The 16443-nt window shown below is 45.1% G+C and overlaps 2 protein-coding genes across 10 annotated transcripts in view; both read right to left on the reverse strand.

The window, feature by feature from the left end:
- The window catches only part of slc7a6os (solute carrier family 7 member 6 opposite strand), a 44687-nt gene extending 40449 nt beyond the window's left edge, over positions 1-4238 (reverse strand). For all 9 annotated transcript variants that reach the window (XM_072547737.1, XM_072547732.1, XM_072547736.1 and 6 more), the window contains exon 1: positions 4034-4238. In XM_072547737.1, the coding sequence (XP_072403838.1) occupies positions 4034-4201 (168 nt within the window). In that variant the 5' untranslated portion in view covers positions 4202-4238. The remainder of the gene's footprint in view (positions 1-4033) is intronic.
- Positions 4239-15319: 11081 nt separating this feature from the next.
- wdr59 (WD repeat domain 59) overlaps positions 15320-16443 on the reverse strand; it is a 96315-nt gene continuing 95191 nt past the window's right edge. Inside the window, exon 29 of the transcript XR_011952323.1 lies at positions 15320-15920. The gene's annotated coding sequence lies outside the window, so the exon portion shown is untranslated. The remainder of the gene's footprint in view (positions 15921-16443) is intronic.

The following is a 16443-nucleotide window of genomic DNA, read 5'->3' on the forward strand; positions in this document are numbered from 1 at the left end:
AGCAACACTCCCTAGGATTTCAAAGTTTGTGAGAATATACCGGCCACTGCAGCGGACAGCTGGAACTGACAACCAGAAGTGGCAGATACAAACCACTATAAATGCCGGAGGAAACATCACAGAAACGCATCACAGGAGGCTCCCAAGCACTGAGGATGTCACCCAGACAGGGGACGAAACGTCTGCAACACAAATTCCCAGCTCGGCGAACAGAACCACAACACTCCCCAGGATTTTACTATTAAGTATATAAGCTCTGCTCTGATTTGCTTTTCCAAAATGTAGCACCTCGCATTTATCTAAGTTAAACTCCATCTGCCACTCCTCAGCCCATTGGCTCATCTGATCAAGATCCTGTTGTACTCTGAGGCAATCTTCTTCGCTGCCCACTACACCACCAACATCTGCAAACTTACTAACTAGATCTCCTGTGTTCATATCCAAATTATTTAAATAAACGACAAAAAGTAGTTGACCCTGCACCGATCCTTGTGGCACTCCACTGGTCACAGGCCTCCAGCCTGAAAAACAACCCTCCAGCATCACCCTCAGTCTTTTATCTTTGAGCCAGTTCTGTATCCAAAATGGCTCCAAATATCCAATTTCTCTGTGTTCCATGAGATCGAACCTTGCAAACCAATCTCCCATGGGGAACCTTGTCGAACGCCTTACTGAAGTCTATATAGATCACATCCACCTCTCTGCCCTCTTAAGTATACTTCTACTGCCTTTATACTCTAAGGATTTACTCAATCTCTCCTGTCTATACTGGTCATACACTTCCTTCTCTTAACTAAAACATCAACTCCTCTCATCATCCAGCATTCCCTACACCTACCAGACTTTCTTTTCACCCTACCAGAACTATACTGTCTCTGTACTCTCGTTATCGAATTTCTGAAGACTTCCCATTTTCCAGCCATCCCAATAGCTGCAAACATCTGCCCCCAATTAGCTTTTTAAAGTTCTTGCCTAATACTGTCAAAATTAGTCTTTCTCCAAATTAGAACTTCAACTTTTAGATCTGGTCTATCCTTTTCCATCACTGTTTTAAAACTAATAGAATTATGGTTGCTGGCCCCAAAGTGATCCCCCATTGACACCTCAGTCACCTGCCCTGCCTTATTTCGTAAGAATAGGTCATGTTTTGCATCTTCTCTAGTAGATACATCCACAGACTGAATCAGAAAATTTTCTTGCACACACTTAAACTCCTCTCCTTAACAGTATGGCAGTCCTTAACAGTAAACCCTTAACACTATGGCAGTCCCAGTCTATGTTTGGAAAGTTAAAATCACCTACCATAACTACCCTATTATTCTTACAGATAACTGAGATCTCCTCACAAATTTGTTTCTCTATTTCGTTCTGACTATTACAGGGCCTATAATACAATCTCAATAAGGTGATCATCCCTTTCATATTTCTCAGTTCCACCCAAATAACTTCCCTGGATGTATTCCCAGGAATATCCTCCCTCGGTACAACTGTAATACTATCCTTTATCAAAAACGTCACTCCCCCTCCTCTCTTGCCCCCCCAACCATTTCTATCTTTCCTGTGGCATTTGTATACTGGAACATTGACCTGCCAGTCCTGTCCATCCCTGAGCCACATTTCTGTAATTGCTATGATATCCCAGTCCCATGCCCTGAGTTCATCTGCCTTCCCTGTTAGGCCTCTTACATTCAAGTAAATGCAGTTTAATATATCATCCTACCTTATTCTCTGCTTTGTCCATGACTGTTTGACTTGTTTCTTTTCCCAACTGTACCAGTCTCTGATCACTTTCCTCACTTTCTCTCTGGGGCCCACCTTACTAGTTTAAATCCTCGCGAGCAGCTCTAGCAAATCTCCCTGCCAGTGTATTAGTCCCCTTCCAATTCAGGTGCAATCCATCCTTCTTGTACAGGTTGACCGCAGAAGAGATTCCATTTATCCAAAAATGTGAATCCTTCTCCCAGGCATCAGCTCCTCAGCCACGCATTAATCTGCTCTATCCTCCTATTCCTACCCTCAATAGCTTGTAGCACCGGGAGCAATCCAGATATTACTACCCTTGAGGACATCCTTTTAAGATTCCTGCCTAATTTCCTATATTCTCCCTTCAGAATACCATCCTTTTCCCTTCCTATGTCATTGGTTCCAATGGGTACAATGACCTTTTGCTGGTCCCTCTCCCCTTTGAGAACATTCTGCACTCAGACATTCTTGATCCTGGCACCAGGGAGGCAACACCATTCTGATTTTTCACTGCTGGCTGCAGAAATGTCTATCTGTGCCTCTGACTTAAGAGTACCCTATCACAATCGATCGCTTGTAACCAGATATACCCCTCATTACATTAGAGCCTGTCTTGATACCAGAAACTTGTCTATTTGCGCTACATTCCCCTAAGAGTCCATCACCCCCTACATTTTTCAAAACAGCATTCTTGTTGGACTGGTAACTCCAGTTAGATTATTTATGGCAAAATGTTTCTCTAAATTCAGAAACCAGGTAGCCATGGAAGCCAAATGTCAGACCTTGCTCACTTTGTAAATGAAGCTACATACAGGATCACGGGATATAAACTTCCCCAGTAATACTGCAGAAATAGCTTAAAACATCCTTTCAGCTTATGAATTTTTTTACATAAAAGGGAACTGCAAAGGAAAATATTCTCTCAAAACTTCCTTAACCTTTAATAATTTCAGTCAATGGTTCTCATCAAGATTGCACCCCAGTCCTCTTGTAAATTCCACTTCATTGTTTCCTCAGGAAGTAAATAAAACTGCTATGCTTTTTCATGTCAAACATCTGAGCAACCATAAAACCAGGTATTTTATTGAATTGCCAAAGTATGATATAACGGAATCAGGTAGTACAATATTGATGTACAATGGTCACAACATGCCTACGATGCCGATTCCCATTAAAATCTTACCAGGCACATCAACAGACATCCTAAAATTACATACTTTTTCAAAAAGGAAAGATTTCCTTCTTTAATGACCTGCTAGCATTTATTCATTTGATGGTGACTCCAGTAATGTCACTATTGGGGAAATGCTTAACCATATTGATGGAAATAGCAAGTTGGCTTGAGTACTTGGCATCAGTATGCAGGAGGGGACTGTATCCCAGGTCAAAGAAATGATTTATGGAAGAGGTTAGGTGTGGGTGCAATTACAGGAGAATGGAAAGTGGCTGCAGGCAGATCTCAATCCAAGGAGCTTTCAATAAAGTGGCGAGAGGCTGCCCTCTGGCTCAGGACCACCAGAGCATTGCTCATATAAGAATCTAGACTCAAATAGCTACTGGGTATGATTCTACTGCCAAGGCTCCAATGTTTCTGTACTGGCAGCTGCTTGAAAATTCCAACATAAAACAGAGCAGACACTAGAGAAACTCAGACAATTTGGCAGCATGCAGAGAGAGAAACAGTTAACGCTTTCCGTCAAATACTGTACATCGCTTCTTCAGAGCAGTTCTGAAGTCAGAGCTATAGGGAGAGGCGGAACAGGCTATTTTCCCTGGAACAGTGGAGTTTGAGGGGTGACTGTGTCAAAGTTTACAAAGTCATGAGGGGAATGCATAGTGTGAATAGCCACGGTCTTTTCCCTGGGGTGGTGGAGTCCAGAACTAGAGGGCATAGGTTTAGGGTGAGAGGGGAAAGATATAAAGGGGCAACATTTTCACACAGAAGGTGGTACGTGAACGGAATGAGCTGCCAGACGAAGTGGTGGAGGCTGGTACAATTGCAACATTTAAAAGGCATTTGGATGGGTATATGAACAGGAAGGGTTTGGAGGGACATGGGGCGGGTGCTGGCAGGTGGGACTAGATTGGGGATATCTGGTCAGCATGGACAGGATGGACCGAAGGGTCTGTTTCCCTGCTGTACATCTCTATGACTTTACTCGAAAAGTTAACTCTACTTCATTTCACAGACACAGTGCTTTTATTGGACAGCAGCTGAACACCGTTTTTCGTCAATAAACACTTTTGCCCCAAACAACGAAACAACCTCAGGCCCCCGGAGCGGCCTTACCCGACTGCCAACGGTGGCGGCCAACTTGAAATAGGCCCGCACCACATGCTGCCCACAGTCAGGCGCTCCGGCCTCATCGGCAGCCCGCAAACGCTTGCAGGCGAGGAGGAACGCCTCGGCCGGCTCAGCACCACGTTTCCGTTTCACCCGCAACACAGCAGCCGCCATGACAGCGTCCCACCAACTACCAGACCCCGCCTACATCCAGACTCCGCCCACTGATGGGGTGTTCCCCGCCTACCCAGACTCCGCCCACCGATGGGGTGTTCCCCGCCTACATCCAGACTCCGCCCACCGATGGGGTGTTCCCCGCCTACCCAGACTCCGCCCACCGACAGGGTGTTCCCCGCCTACCCAGACTCCGCCCACCGATGGGGTGTTCCCCGCCTACATCCAGACTCCGCCCACTGATGGGGTGTTCCCCGCCTACATCCAGACTCCGCCCACCGACGGGTGTTTTCCGCCTACCCAGACTCCGCCCACCGACGGAGTATTCCCCGCCTACCCAGACTCCGCCCACCGATGGGGTGTTCCCCGCCTACCCAGACTCCGCCCACTGACTGGATGTTCCTGCCCCCACTCAGACTCCGCCCATACCCCGACGACCCCCACAGGGTAGCCACGCCCCTCCAGTAAACCGTCACGCAATAGCCCTGCCCACTCCTATGCGCCGACCGCAGGATAGCCCGGCCCACACTCTGACCCCGCTCACAAGCCTTCCCTTAGACCCCACCCACTCCGAGATGACGCCTTTACACACTGGCTCCTCCCTCCTACAGCCGACACGACAGCCAGACTCCGCCCACTAACTGCTCACCTCCACCTGGGGAACCCCGCCCACTCTCGCGCTCAAGCTCCGCCCATTCCCCGAGCTCCATTCCCAACTCCGCCCACTTGCTGAAACCCGCCCACTGACCCGAGTTATACCTCACACACCGGGTTATCGGGGAAGCACCGGCTTTCGGTGCGGTTTGTCCCGGGCAGCGCCGTGCCGCGGGACTCCGTGCTCTGCGGCCGGTTCCCCGGGACTCACACCCAGACGAACATTAACTGTGCCTGGAGGATCATCAAGGACTCTCTGTGGTTGGTCTGATACCTGTTGACCTTCCAGCTGAAGGAGTGACCCTGACCGAGTGTTGCAGACTGGCACATTCCAAGGTCCAGGAGGACGTGTTGAGGGACGCGCTGAAGCTTGGGGCAGCTGCTGCCAGGGCGCGGTGGGGAAAGACCACCGTGTAAGATCGGCCTGCCTAAAGAAGAACAGGGGGCCCACGCGGTCATTTGGGCTCCGCTGACACCTCAGCTGAATATATGGATATATGATTGATAAAAGTATATACAAATGATAAATTCTGATCTCTGTATGCAAATGTTTACATATGTATGGCATGACCAACTGTACAGACCATCAAATTATTTCATGAATAAAGTATATTTTTGAAATAGAAAAAGTCGCTCCTTCATCAGATGGTAGTGGAGGGCTCAATCCTAAAACACAGAATTTATAGCAAAAATTTACAGTGTGATGTAACTGAAATTATACATTGAAAAATTGATTGTTGAGTCTTCCATCTGTTAGAATACCATGATAGTTTCACATCTTACATGTGTAAATCACAAAACCTTTTGTTTTAAAGTTGCATTCTCAGGTTAGCTGTTAACAATTGATGTTAGCTAGACAATATGTTGAAGGTGTTAGCCCTCTGTGTTGTCTGTCTATGCCATGATGTTTAGATTGATTCTAATCTAAAAAGTGAGATGACGAAGTTTTACATGAATTCATGCAGTTTTTGAGCTCAGAGTTCTACATGAATGCATGCAGTTTTTGAGCAAAATACAATGTAACCCTGCAAGTACAAATTCACCCCACAAAATATATGTGTGCATGTGGGTCTTTGTCTGTGTGTGTGTGTCTGGGTTGGGGGTTGTGAGTGTGAGAATGTGTGTGTGTAGTGAGTGCAGAGTGTCTTACGTCTGTGAGGAGGTGCATGTGTGAGTGTGGGAGTGTGTGTGTCTGTAAGGGTGTGTGTGCGTGTCTGTGTATATGTGTGTATGTGTGTATAGGAGTGCCTGTGTGTGTGTGAGAGTGTGTATGTAGGAGTATCTGTGTGTGTGTGTAGTGCAATGGTGGTCACCTGTAATGTGACATGAACCCAAGGTCCCGGTTGAGGCCCTCCCTATGGGTACCGAGCTTAGCTATCAGCCTCTGCTCGGCCACTTTTCGCTGCTGCCTGTCCCGAAGTCTGCCTTGGAGGATAGTCACCCAAAGGTCCGAGGTCGAATGTCCTGGACCACTGAGGTATTCCCCAACTGGGAGGGAACCCTCCTGTCTGTTGATTGTTGTGCGGTGCCCATTCATCCGTTGTCGTAGCCTTTGCTCGGTTTCCCCAATGTACCATGCCTCCGGGCATCCTTGCCTATAAAGTATAAGATAGACAACGTTGGCTGAGTCACAGGAGTATCTGCCATGTACAAGGTGGGAGGTGTCCCCACGCGTAATGGTGGTATCTATGTCCACACTCTGAAATGTCTTGCAGTGCCTACAGTGACAGGGTTGTATGGAGCTGTCCTGAGAGCCGGACAGCTTGCTACAAACAATGATCTGTTTGGCGGTTGTTTAAAGGCAAGTAGTGGAGGTGTGGGGAAGGTCTTGGTGAGGTGCTCATCCTCATTGACAATGTGTTGCAGGTCACGAAGAACATGGCGTAGTTTTTCAGCTCCTGGGAAATATTGAACAACGAAGGCTACCCTGTCGGTTGCAGCAAGCGAAACTATTATGGTATTCTAACAGATGAAAGGCTTAACAGACAATCAATTTTTCAATGTATAATTTCAGTTACATCACACTGTAAATTTTTGTTATAAATTCTGTGTTAGGATTGAGCCCTCCACTACCACCTGATGAAGGAGTGACGCTCTGAAAGCTAGTGTGCTTCCAATTAAACCTGTTGGGACTATAACCTGGTGTTGTGTGATTTTTAACTTTGTACACCCCAGTCCAACACCAGCATCTCCAAATCATACCCGCTTACCGAACACCAGGTCCAGTCGTTATGCCCACAGGCCCCGCCTACCTACCCTACTGCTGCCCCATAAGTCCCACCCACAGACTGAAACCCCACCCCGCTCACAGGCTGCGCCCAGAGACTCCGCCTACCCTGATGCCCATCCACATCCACCCTCCGCCAGAGACCTTGCCCATTTGCCCAGACACCACTCTCCCCAAACCCCAGCTCACACCAAACAGAAAGGAAATTGATGGCGACACTCAGCTGGTCTGACTGCATCTGTGGGGAGAAGACAAAACAAAAACTGCAAATGCTGGAATCCAAAGTAGACAAGCAGGAAGCTGGATGGATACAGCAGGCCAGGCAGCATCAGGTGGTGGAGAAGTCAATGTTGCGGGGTTTGCCTGACCTGCTGTATTCATCCAGCCCTCTGATTGTCTACCGTGCGGGGAGAAAGCAGAGTCCAGTCACCCTTCTTCAGAACTTCATCCCACCCCACCTCCCCAGCCCGTGTTTGAGATACCATCCCCCAGATAATCTGATTTTATCTCACACTTTCAGACACATCGAATCATATAGTTTAAAAAAAAACTGTTGAATTTATTAAAATCGCGGTTTGGATTTAGCAATGATTAGATTAGACTCCCTACAGTGTGAAAACAGGCTCTTTGGCCCAACAAGTCCACACCAACCCTCCTAAGAGCGACCCACCCAGACCCATTCCCCCGCACCTCACACTATGGACAATTTAGCATGGCCAATTCACCTGACCTGCACATCTTTGGACTGTGGGAAGAAACCGGAGCACCCGGAGGAAACCCATGCAGACACGGGGAGAATGTACAAACTCCACACAGAGCAATCCAAATTGTTTTGTGCCAATTAGGATTTAGTAAAATGAAATCATAGAAAATGTAAAAACAGAAAACATGAGTTGGACTATAGGGCAGCACGGTGGCTCAGTGGTTAGCATTGCTGCCACACAGTGCCAGGCGACCCGGGTTCGATTTCCATTCTTCCCCATGCCTGCAAGGCTTTCCTCCGAGTGCTCCGGTTTCCTCCCACAGTCCGAAGATGTGCAGGTCATGTGAATTGGCCACACTAAATTGCCCATAGTGTTAGGTGCATTCGACAAGGGTAAATATAGTGTCTGGGTGGGTTACTCTTTAGAGGGTCGGTGTGGACTTGTTGGGCAAAAGGGCCTGTTTCCATACTGTATAGTGTTTCATGCAGACTTTTCATGGAATCTTGTAAATTACATTAGTCTTGTACATGATGGGTATAGGGTCTTTTGTCCTGGTGAGTTGTTTACGGGCTGTCACAAACTGGAGTTGATGAAATCTGGCTGTCATTTCCGAGGAGAAAGTGAGCACTGCAGATGCTGGAAATCAGTCAGAGTGTGATGCTGGAAAAGCAGAGCAGGTCAGGCAGCATCCAAGGAGCTGGACAGTTGATGTTTCAGGCGCTGCCTTTCGGGATTCCTGATGAAAGGCTTATGCCCGAAATGTCAACTCACCTGCTCCTCAGATGCTGCCTGACTGGCTGTCAGTTCTGAGATGTTTTTTATGTAAGGTAGCATGGCAAGTGAGTGAGGTCATGGCATGTCCTTGTTGCATCATTTGTCTCTTAGGCATCTGCAGATGAAGTTGTGTGAATATCTATTCTTAGTGAATAATCTGTAGGAGTGTTCTTCTTCCCTTCGTAGGTCTGGTGTGCTGCAGTGCGCTGTAGCCCTTTTGAACAAGGTCCTCATGCAGCTTCTCGTGTGTGTGTATGGGCGGTTGCTGTTGTAATTCAGGACTTGGATACGTGTGTGGGGCTTTCATGCAACCTTTGTGGTGCATGCACCGTTCTGTGTTCTTTGTACCATCACATCCAGGAATTAGAGTTGATTGTTGGTTTCCTCCTCACTCATAAATCTGACCCCTGTGAATATGGTGTTGGTAATCCGGTGTGTTCTCAATTTCTGCTCTTTTAATGATAGCAAAAGTGTCATCTACGTATCTGATCCAGAGTTTGAGCTGGATTTGTGGGAGGGCTGTTTGTTCCAATCTTTGCATCACTGCTTCTGCTATGAGCACAGAAATAAGTGACCCCATTGGTGTTCCAGTGACCTGTTCATATATTTGGTTGTTGAATGTGAAGTGTATCATCAAACACAGGTCTAGTAGTTTTAGGATGAAGTCCTTGTTGATAGGTTCCCCGTCGTATTGTCTGTTGGAGCTATTGTCTCTTAAGCTAGACTTTTGTCAATTGAAGTGAACAGTGTCATTACATCAAATGAGACCATTGTTTCACCCATGTCTATGTTTATGTTCTTGATGTTGTCTAGGCCTTCTTGTGATGACTGTATGGAGTGTTTGGATGCACTAATGGTTTAGTTTGGCTCATTGCTGTTTGGCTATGACTATTATAGCCGTGAAAACATGATCTTCACTTTCAGTGGTGATCCTAGCACATTACAGACACCAATTCCAAACTGTGTCATTTCAACAAGTTTTCAGGTCTTATCCACCACTTTTTCACTAACATCCAAGCACTCCATACACCATTCCCCACTATAATGACTGAGGGCTCATCCCTCCTTTCTTGAATGAGGCTGAACTAGTCCCCATCCACCACCACTATCCTCACTCTCATTGAGCAATTTATTTTTTAAACCGTTGAATTACCTTAATCATTGCGAGACTGCCACATGGGTCCAGCTCTTCCTGTTCTTTTGCAGGAAATGTAGAACTTCTTATTCTAATCCTACTTTTCACCCCCAATTAACATTGATGATTGTATCTTTGCAATTTCCTGCTCTCACCAAAAACTTGAAAACTCCCATCAACTTGCTTCCGATTTCCACCCTTCTCTCACCTTCATATAGTCCATCTCCAACTCGTCGATTCCCATGTGGAATTTCTCTGCCTCCATTATGAGCCCACTGACACTCACAGCTACTTTGACTATGATTTCACTCAACTTGTTCCTGTATGGATTTCAGCCCAGTTTCATTACATTTGTTCTGATGATGCAGCCTTCCATAACAACGCTTCTGATATACCTTGCACTTTCTCGATAATTCCACTCCCCTCATCCCCCGACAAAACTTGACAGGACCTCAACCATATCTGAACTTTTGCTCTCGACATTTACTGCCTTTCTCAGAAACACAAGAGGATTCCCTTGGCCGACCCTTCAACACAAAACCTTCCACATCAAAAAATCTCCCCCGAACCTGTTTTCTCTGCCTACTCTTCAATAACCCCTAACACCTCAAAGCTTTTCCATTCACCTTCTTATGCAATTACTATGCAACTCCAATCAGTTTAGAAAAATGACCACAAGTCTCTGGTGGCTTCTCGTTTTAATTCTCAAATTTGCTCTTGCACACGCATCTCATTCCTCAAGTTGGTGCAATCTCAAGGTGCAATCTTTTCAATAGGCACTATACATTATCTCAACTCATCAAGTTCAACAATTTCACAACGTGAATTCTGTCCCCGTCAACCTTTTCTTAACGTGGCAATATTAATCTCATTTTTCATACATTTGCCTTTAGGCACAACTGTTCAATATTCTATCATGCATAACAACTCTGAACAAATCTGTTTTTTTTCACAATAGTAATCATGACCTTTCCTTTTGTACTATGAGGTCTTCTGCAAGTTAATCTCTCCCACCCTCCATCCTATCATTTGTTCTCCTTACACATCCCTTCCATTTGCTTAAAACATTTCTATCATAATTTTCCAAATGTTCTTGGCTTGAAGTATTCACCATTTCTCTCATTTGTCAGACCTGTCTAGCAATTCCATTATTTTCTGAAATATAATCTGATGATTCTGTTGTGGATGTCAGCTGGCCCCTATTTAACAACATTAGTGGTCCAGAACATTCGGCCTCGGATCTTCAGGTGACCATCCTCCAAGGCAGACTTTAGGGCAAGCAACAACGCAAAGTGGCCAAGGAGAGGCTGATAGCCAAGTTCAGTACCTATGGAGATGGTCTCAACGGGGACCTTGGGTTCGTGTCACACTACAGGTGAGTCCACCACACTATACACTCTCACAAACACAAAGTGCACAAACACACTCCTACAGACCCACACACCCATGCAGACCCTCTCTCATACGCTCACACATACACACTCACACTGACAGCCTTATACCCCATTACACACACAATCCCATACACACACCCACATGCACACACTCAGTCTCCCCTGTGCATGTACACACAGGTTTGTGGGGTGAATTTCTACTTACAGCATTACATTTTATTTTGCTCAAAAACTGCATAAATCCATGTAAAATTCTGTAAATGCCATTTTAGAAATAGAATCAGTCTGACCTAACACTGGGAAACAAACAGACTTTAACTTCAGGGTAAAAACAAGGACTGCAGACACTGGAAACCAGAGTCTAGATTAGAGTGGTGCTGGAAAAGCACAGCAGGTCAGGCAGCATCCGAGGAGCAGGAAATTCAATGTTTCGGGCAAAAGCCCTTCATCAGAGACTTTAACTTCACACCTTCAATGCATTATCGGAGTTGAAAAGGCACCTATTGTTAAAAGCTATCTTGAGAATATAACTTTAAAGAAGTTCTGGGATTTATATATGAAGGAACTGAAACTGACACAATCGTTCTAAAAGATGAAAGACTCAAGCTAAGTTTGTTTACTATTACATTCCATGGCACTGCAATCCTGTTGCTATAATTCTGTGTCATATGATTCTGCTCCACAACCACCTGATGAAGAAGCAGCGCTTCAAAAGCTAGTGCCTCCAAATAAACCTGTTGGACTATAACTTGGTGTTGTGTGATTTTTAAACTTTATCCACCCCAGCCCAACACGCACTTCCAAATCAATATTAGCACTAGTTACAAGTGATGACAAATAAGTTTGGACTAAAATTGGTGATTATAAACATGGAGTACAGATAGGGCATTCTATTTTAAGCATTCAGAAATATTCAGAGAATGGTCTCAAATAATAGGGTTCTTTTATTCATAGAGTTGGAGCTTTGTGCTGCAAGGAAAGACATTTCAGTCCAACCAGTCCACACCAACCATAATTCCAAGCTAAACTAGCCCCATCTGCCTGCATTGGCCATTATCCCTCCAAACATTTCTGATTCATGTATTTACCTAAATGTCTTCTAAACGTTGTGACTGTAAGTGGTGGATGCAGGAACAGTCATAAAGTCATGGAGACATACGGCATGGAAACAGATCCTTCAGTCCAACTCATCCATGCCGACCAGATATCCCAACCCAATCTAGTCCCACTTGCCAGCACCCGGCCCATATCCCTCCAAACCCTTCCTATTCATATACCCATCCAAATGCCTCTTAAAATGTTCCAATTTACCAGCCTCCACCACATCCTCTGGCAGCTCATTCCATTCACGTACCACCCTCTGCGTGAAAACGTTGCGCCTTTGGTCTCTTTTATATCTTTCCCCTCTCACCCTAAACCTATGACCTCTAGTTCTGGACTTCCTGACACCAGGGAAAAGACTTTGCCTATTTACCCTATCCATACCCCTCATAATATTGTAAACTTCTATAAGGTCACCCCTCAGCCCAAGCCTATTCAGCCTCTCCCTAAAGCTCAAATCCTCCAACCCTGGCAACATCCTTGTGAATCTTTTCTGAACCCTTTCAAGTTTCACAACTTCTTCCTGATAGGAAGGAGACCAGAATTGCATGCAATATTCCAATAGTGGCCTCACCAATGTCCTGTACAGCTGCAACATGACCTCCCAACTCCTGTACTCAATACTCTGACCAATAAAGGAAACGCCTTCTTCACTATCCTATCTACCTGCGACTCCACTTTCAAGGAGCTATGAACCTGCACTCCAAGGTCTCTTTGTTCAGCAACAGTCCCCAGGACCTTACCATTAAGTGTATACATCCTGTTAAGATTTACTTTCCCAAAAAGCAGCATCTCTCATTTATCTGAATTAAACTCCATCTGCCACTTCTCAGCCCATTGGCCCATCTTGTCAAGATCCTGTTGTAATCTGAGGTAACCCTCTTCGCTGTCCACTACACCTCCAATGTTGGTATCATCTGCAAACTTACTAACTGTACTTCTTATGTTTGCATCCAAATCATTTATGCAAACGACAAAAAGTAGAGGACCGAGCACCAATCCTTGTGGCATTCCATTGGTCACAGGCCTCCAGTCTGAAAAGCAACCCTCCACCACCACTCTTTGTCTTCTACCTTTGAGCCAGTTCTGTATCCACATGGCTCGTTCTCCCTGTATTCTGTGAGATCTAACCTTGCTAATCAATCTCCCGGGGGAACCTTGTCAAACGCCTTGAGACATGACTTCTCACACACAAAGCCATATTGACTATCCCTAATCAGTCCTTGCCTTTCCAAATAAATGTACATCCTGTCCCTCAGGATTCCTTCCAACAATTTGCCCACCACCTGGCTTGTCCTTATCACCTTTCTTAAACAGTGGCACCACGTTAGCCAACCTCCAGTCTTCAGGCACCTCACCTGTGACTATCTCAGCAAGAGGCCCAGCAATCACTTCTCCAGCTTCCCACAGAGCTCTAGGGTACAACTGATCAGGTCCTGGGGATTTATCCACCTTTATGCATATCAAGACATCCAGCACTTCCTCGTCTGTAATTTGGACATTTCGCAAGGTTTCCCTACAGTCTATATCCTTTTCCACAGTAAATACTGATGCAAAATACTCATTTAGTACCTCCCCCATTTTCTGCAGCTCCACACAAAGGCCACCTTGCTCATCTTTGAGAGGCCCTATTTTCTCCCTAGTTACCCTTTTGTCCTTAACGTGTTTGTAAAAACTTTTTGGATTTCTCTGGAAGCTCACTCCACATACAAACGACTCTGTAAAAAAAAAGTCATCCCTCATGTTTTTAAACCTTTGTCCTCTCACCTTCAAAATATGCCCCAGTCATGAAATCCCCCACCCCACCCAAGGGAAAATATACTTACCATTTGTCTTATCTGCATCTTTCATGATTTTATAAACCTTTATGAAGGTTACCTCTCAGACTCCCACGCTCCAGTGAAAAATGTCCCAGTCTCTCCTTATAACTCAAACCCTCCATTCCCAACAAAATCCTGTTAAATCTTTTCTGAACCCTCTCCAGCTTAATAACATCCTTCCTAATACAGGGAGACCAGAACTGCACACAGTACTCCAGATCTAGCCTCATAATGTCCTATACAACCTTAACATTATGTCCCAACTCCTATACTCAAAGGTCAGAGCAATGAAGGCAAGCATGCAAAATGCCTTCTTAACTATCCTGTCTACATGTGACGCAAACTTCAAAGAATTATGTACCTGAAACTCTAGTTCTCTCTGCTCTGCAACACTACCAAAGGTGAGAACTGCAGATGCTCGAGATTAGAGTCGAGAGTGTGGTGCTAGAAATGCACAGCAGGTCATGCAGCATCCGATGAGCAGGTGAATAATGGTTCAGACATCAGGATGAAGGGCTTTTTCCTGAAACGTCGATTCTCCTGCTCTTCGGAAGCTGCCTGACCTGCTGTGCTTTTCCAGCACCACACTCTCAACATTACCCAAGGTCCGATTTGTAACTAAGTCCTACCTTTGTTAGTTTTCCCAAAATGCAATACCTCACATTTATCCAAATTAAACTCAATATGTCAATTGATCACGGTCTCTTTGTAATCTTAAGATACCTTCTTCACTGTCCGCTATACCACCATTTTGATGGCATACAAACTTATTAACCACACATGATGTCATTTATGTAAAAGAACACCTAGCACCAATCCCTGCGGACACCATTCGAAATGGGCCTCCAGTTGAAAAACAACCCTCCACCACCCTCCTCATTCTTGGGATGTGAATTTTGTCAGGAAGGCCAGCCTTTGATGTCTGCCCTCAATTGCCTTTTACGGTGTTAGCATGTGTAAGCAGGGAGAGGGAAAGGGGGGCTGGGGTGAGGAGCAGGGAGAAAAAGAGAGAGAGAGAGAGAGAGAGAGAGAGAGAGAGAGAGAGAAAGTCGGAAAAAGAGACAGAGAGCGAGATATGAAAAACTGTTTTCTTAAAACTGCTGCAGGATGTAATTTTAGGGTAGGAGATTGCGTTCCAGCAATAGTGAGGGTTTGTTGATATTGTTCCAAATCAGGATGTTGTGTGGCTGGAGTGAAACTAGCACATGATGTCACATCCATGCACACTTATCTTTCCACATGGTAATAGTCATGAGTTTGGAAACTGTGGCACAAATGTTACTTACATGAATATCCATTTTATTTTTGTGTCTTTAATACAAAAAGAACGGTTTCAAAAACCAAGGATCAGTGAATGAATACTGCTGCTTTAAAAGCTAATAACCCCTCAATCATTGTTTGTTCAGTTGCCAGTTCAAGCAGTAGTAGAAGTTGCAAAAGCTGGAGCCAAGTGTACAGCCAAACAGAGATTCAGCCAGCAACAAGTAGCTAATTGGCCCATAAACCAATGATGAATTAATTCTGCCCGCCAACAACTATGCAACTGATTCGCAGGTAACGGAGAAGTTTGGGACAGTGAACAAGAGGGGGAGAATCTCAGCGCTCTACCAGTTTAGGAGCTTTCTCTGTTCTCCACAGTAAAATGACAAGGCCTGAAGAAAAGTTTATTTTTCCTCCAGCAGTTGCTGAATGCTGTGACTTTAATTAACGAGTCAGAGATCTTTCATTAGGGTGAACCAGCCGCCTGCAAACCAGTGAAAGCATCTGGCGAAAGAAGACCGGGAAACAGAGTTCTGAGCAGCACAAGAACCACCTCAAGGGGGTCTGTGAAGTAATCACTGAGCTGATTTCCTGGGTTTCCCTCCATCCTTGAAGCCTGTTCTTTTCTCTTCGTGTGTGCGCGTTTTTGTCTGTTTAAAGGGAAGTTTATATGAGGTTAGAATTTCAATTTGTCAAGTTATATGGCTCAATGTTTACCTGTAACAAATAGTCATTCTTATTTAATATGGAAATCTGGTCCATGCTTTTTGTCAACCTGAGTCAGAGAGGGAGAGGTTAATTGTGTTTTTCTACATATTCTAATTTTTGTGATGACTCAGGGAATAGCAGGACTTGATTCCCAGCATATCAATCCAGTGAGGCATAACATTGTCTTTGATCAGCCCAAACCTGAATTGTTTTCCAGGTATTACTGCATATGGACAAAAACTGCTTCAGTTTCTCAGAAGCTGTGAAATGGTACTGAACATTTTTTTTTAAACTGGCAAGCAGCCTTACCTGCGACTTAAATGTTGAAAGGAAGGTCATTGATTAAGCAACAAACTTAGTGGGTCTAAGATATTAACCTGAAGAAAACTCGAGACTGAGGTGATTGGCCCCCAATAATTACAACCGTTCTCCTCTTCACAAAGTATGCCAAGAAGTGAACGCTTT

Source organism: Chiloscyllium punctatum, chromosome 26 (genome assembly GCF_047496795.1).
Source record: "Chiloscyllium punctatum isolate Juve2018m chromosome 26, sChiPun1.3, whole genome shotgun sequence".
Classification (NCBI taxonomy): domain Eukaryota; kingdom Metazoa; phylum Chordata; class Chondrichthyes; order Orectolobiformes; family Hemiscylliidae; genus Chiloscyllium; species Chiloscyllium punctatum.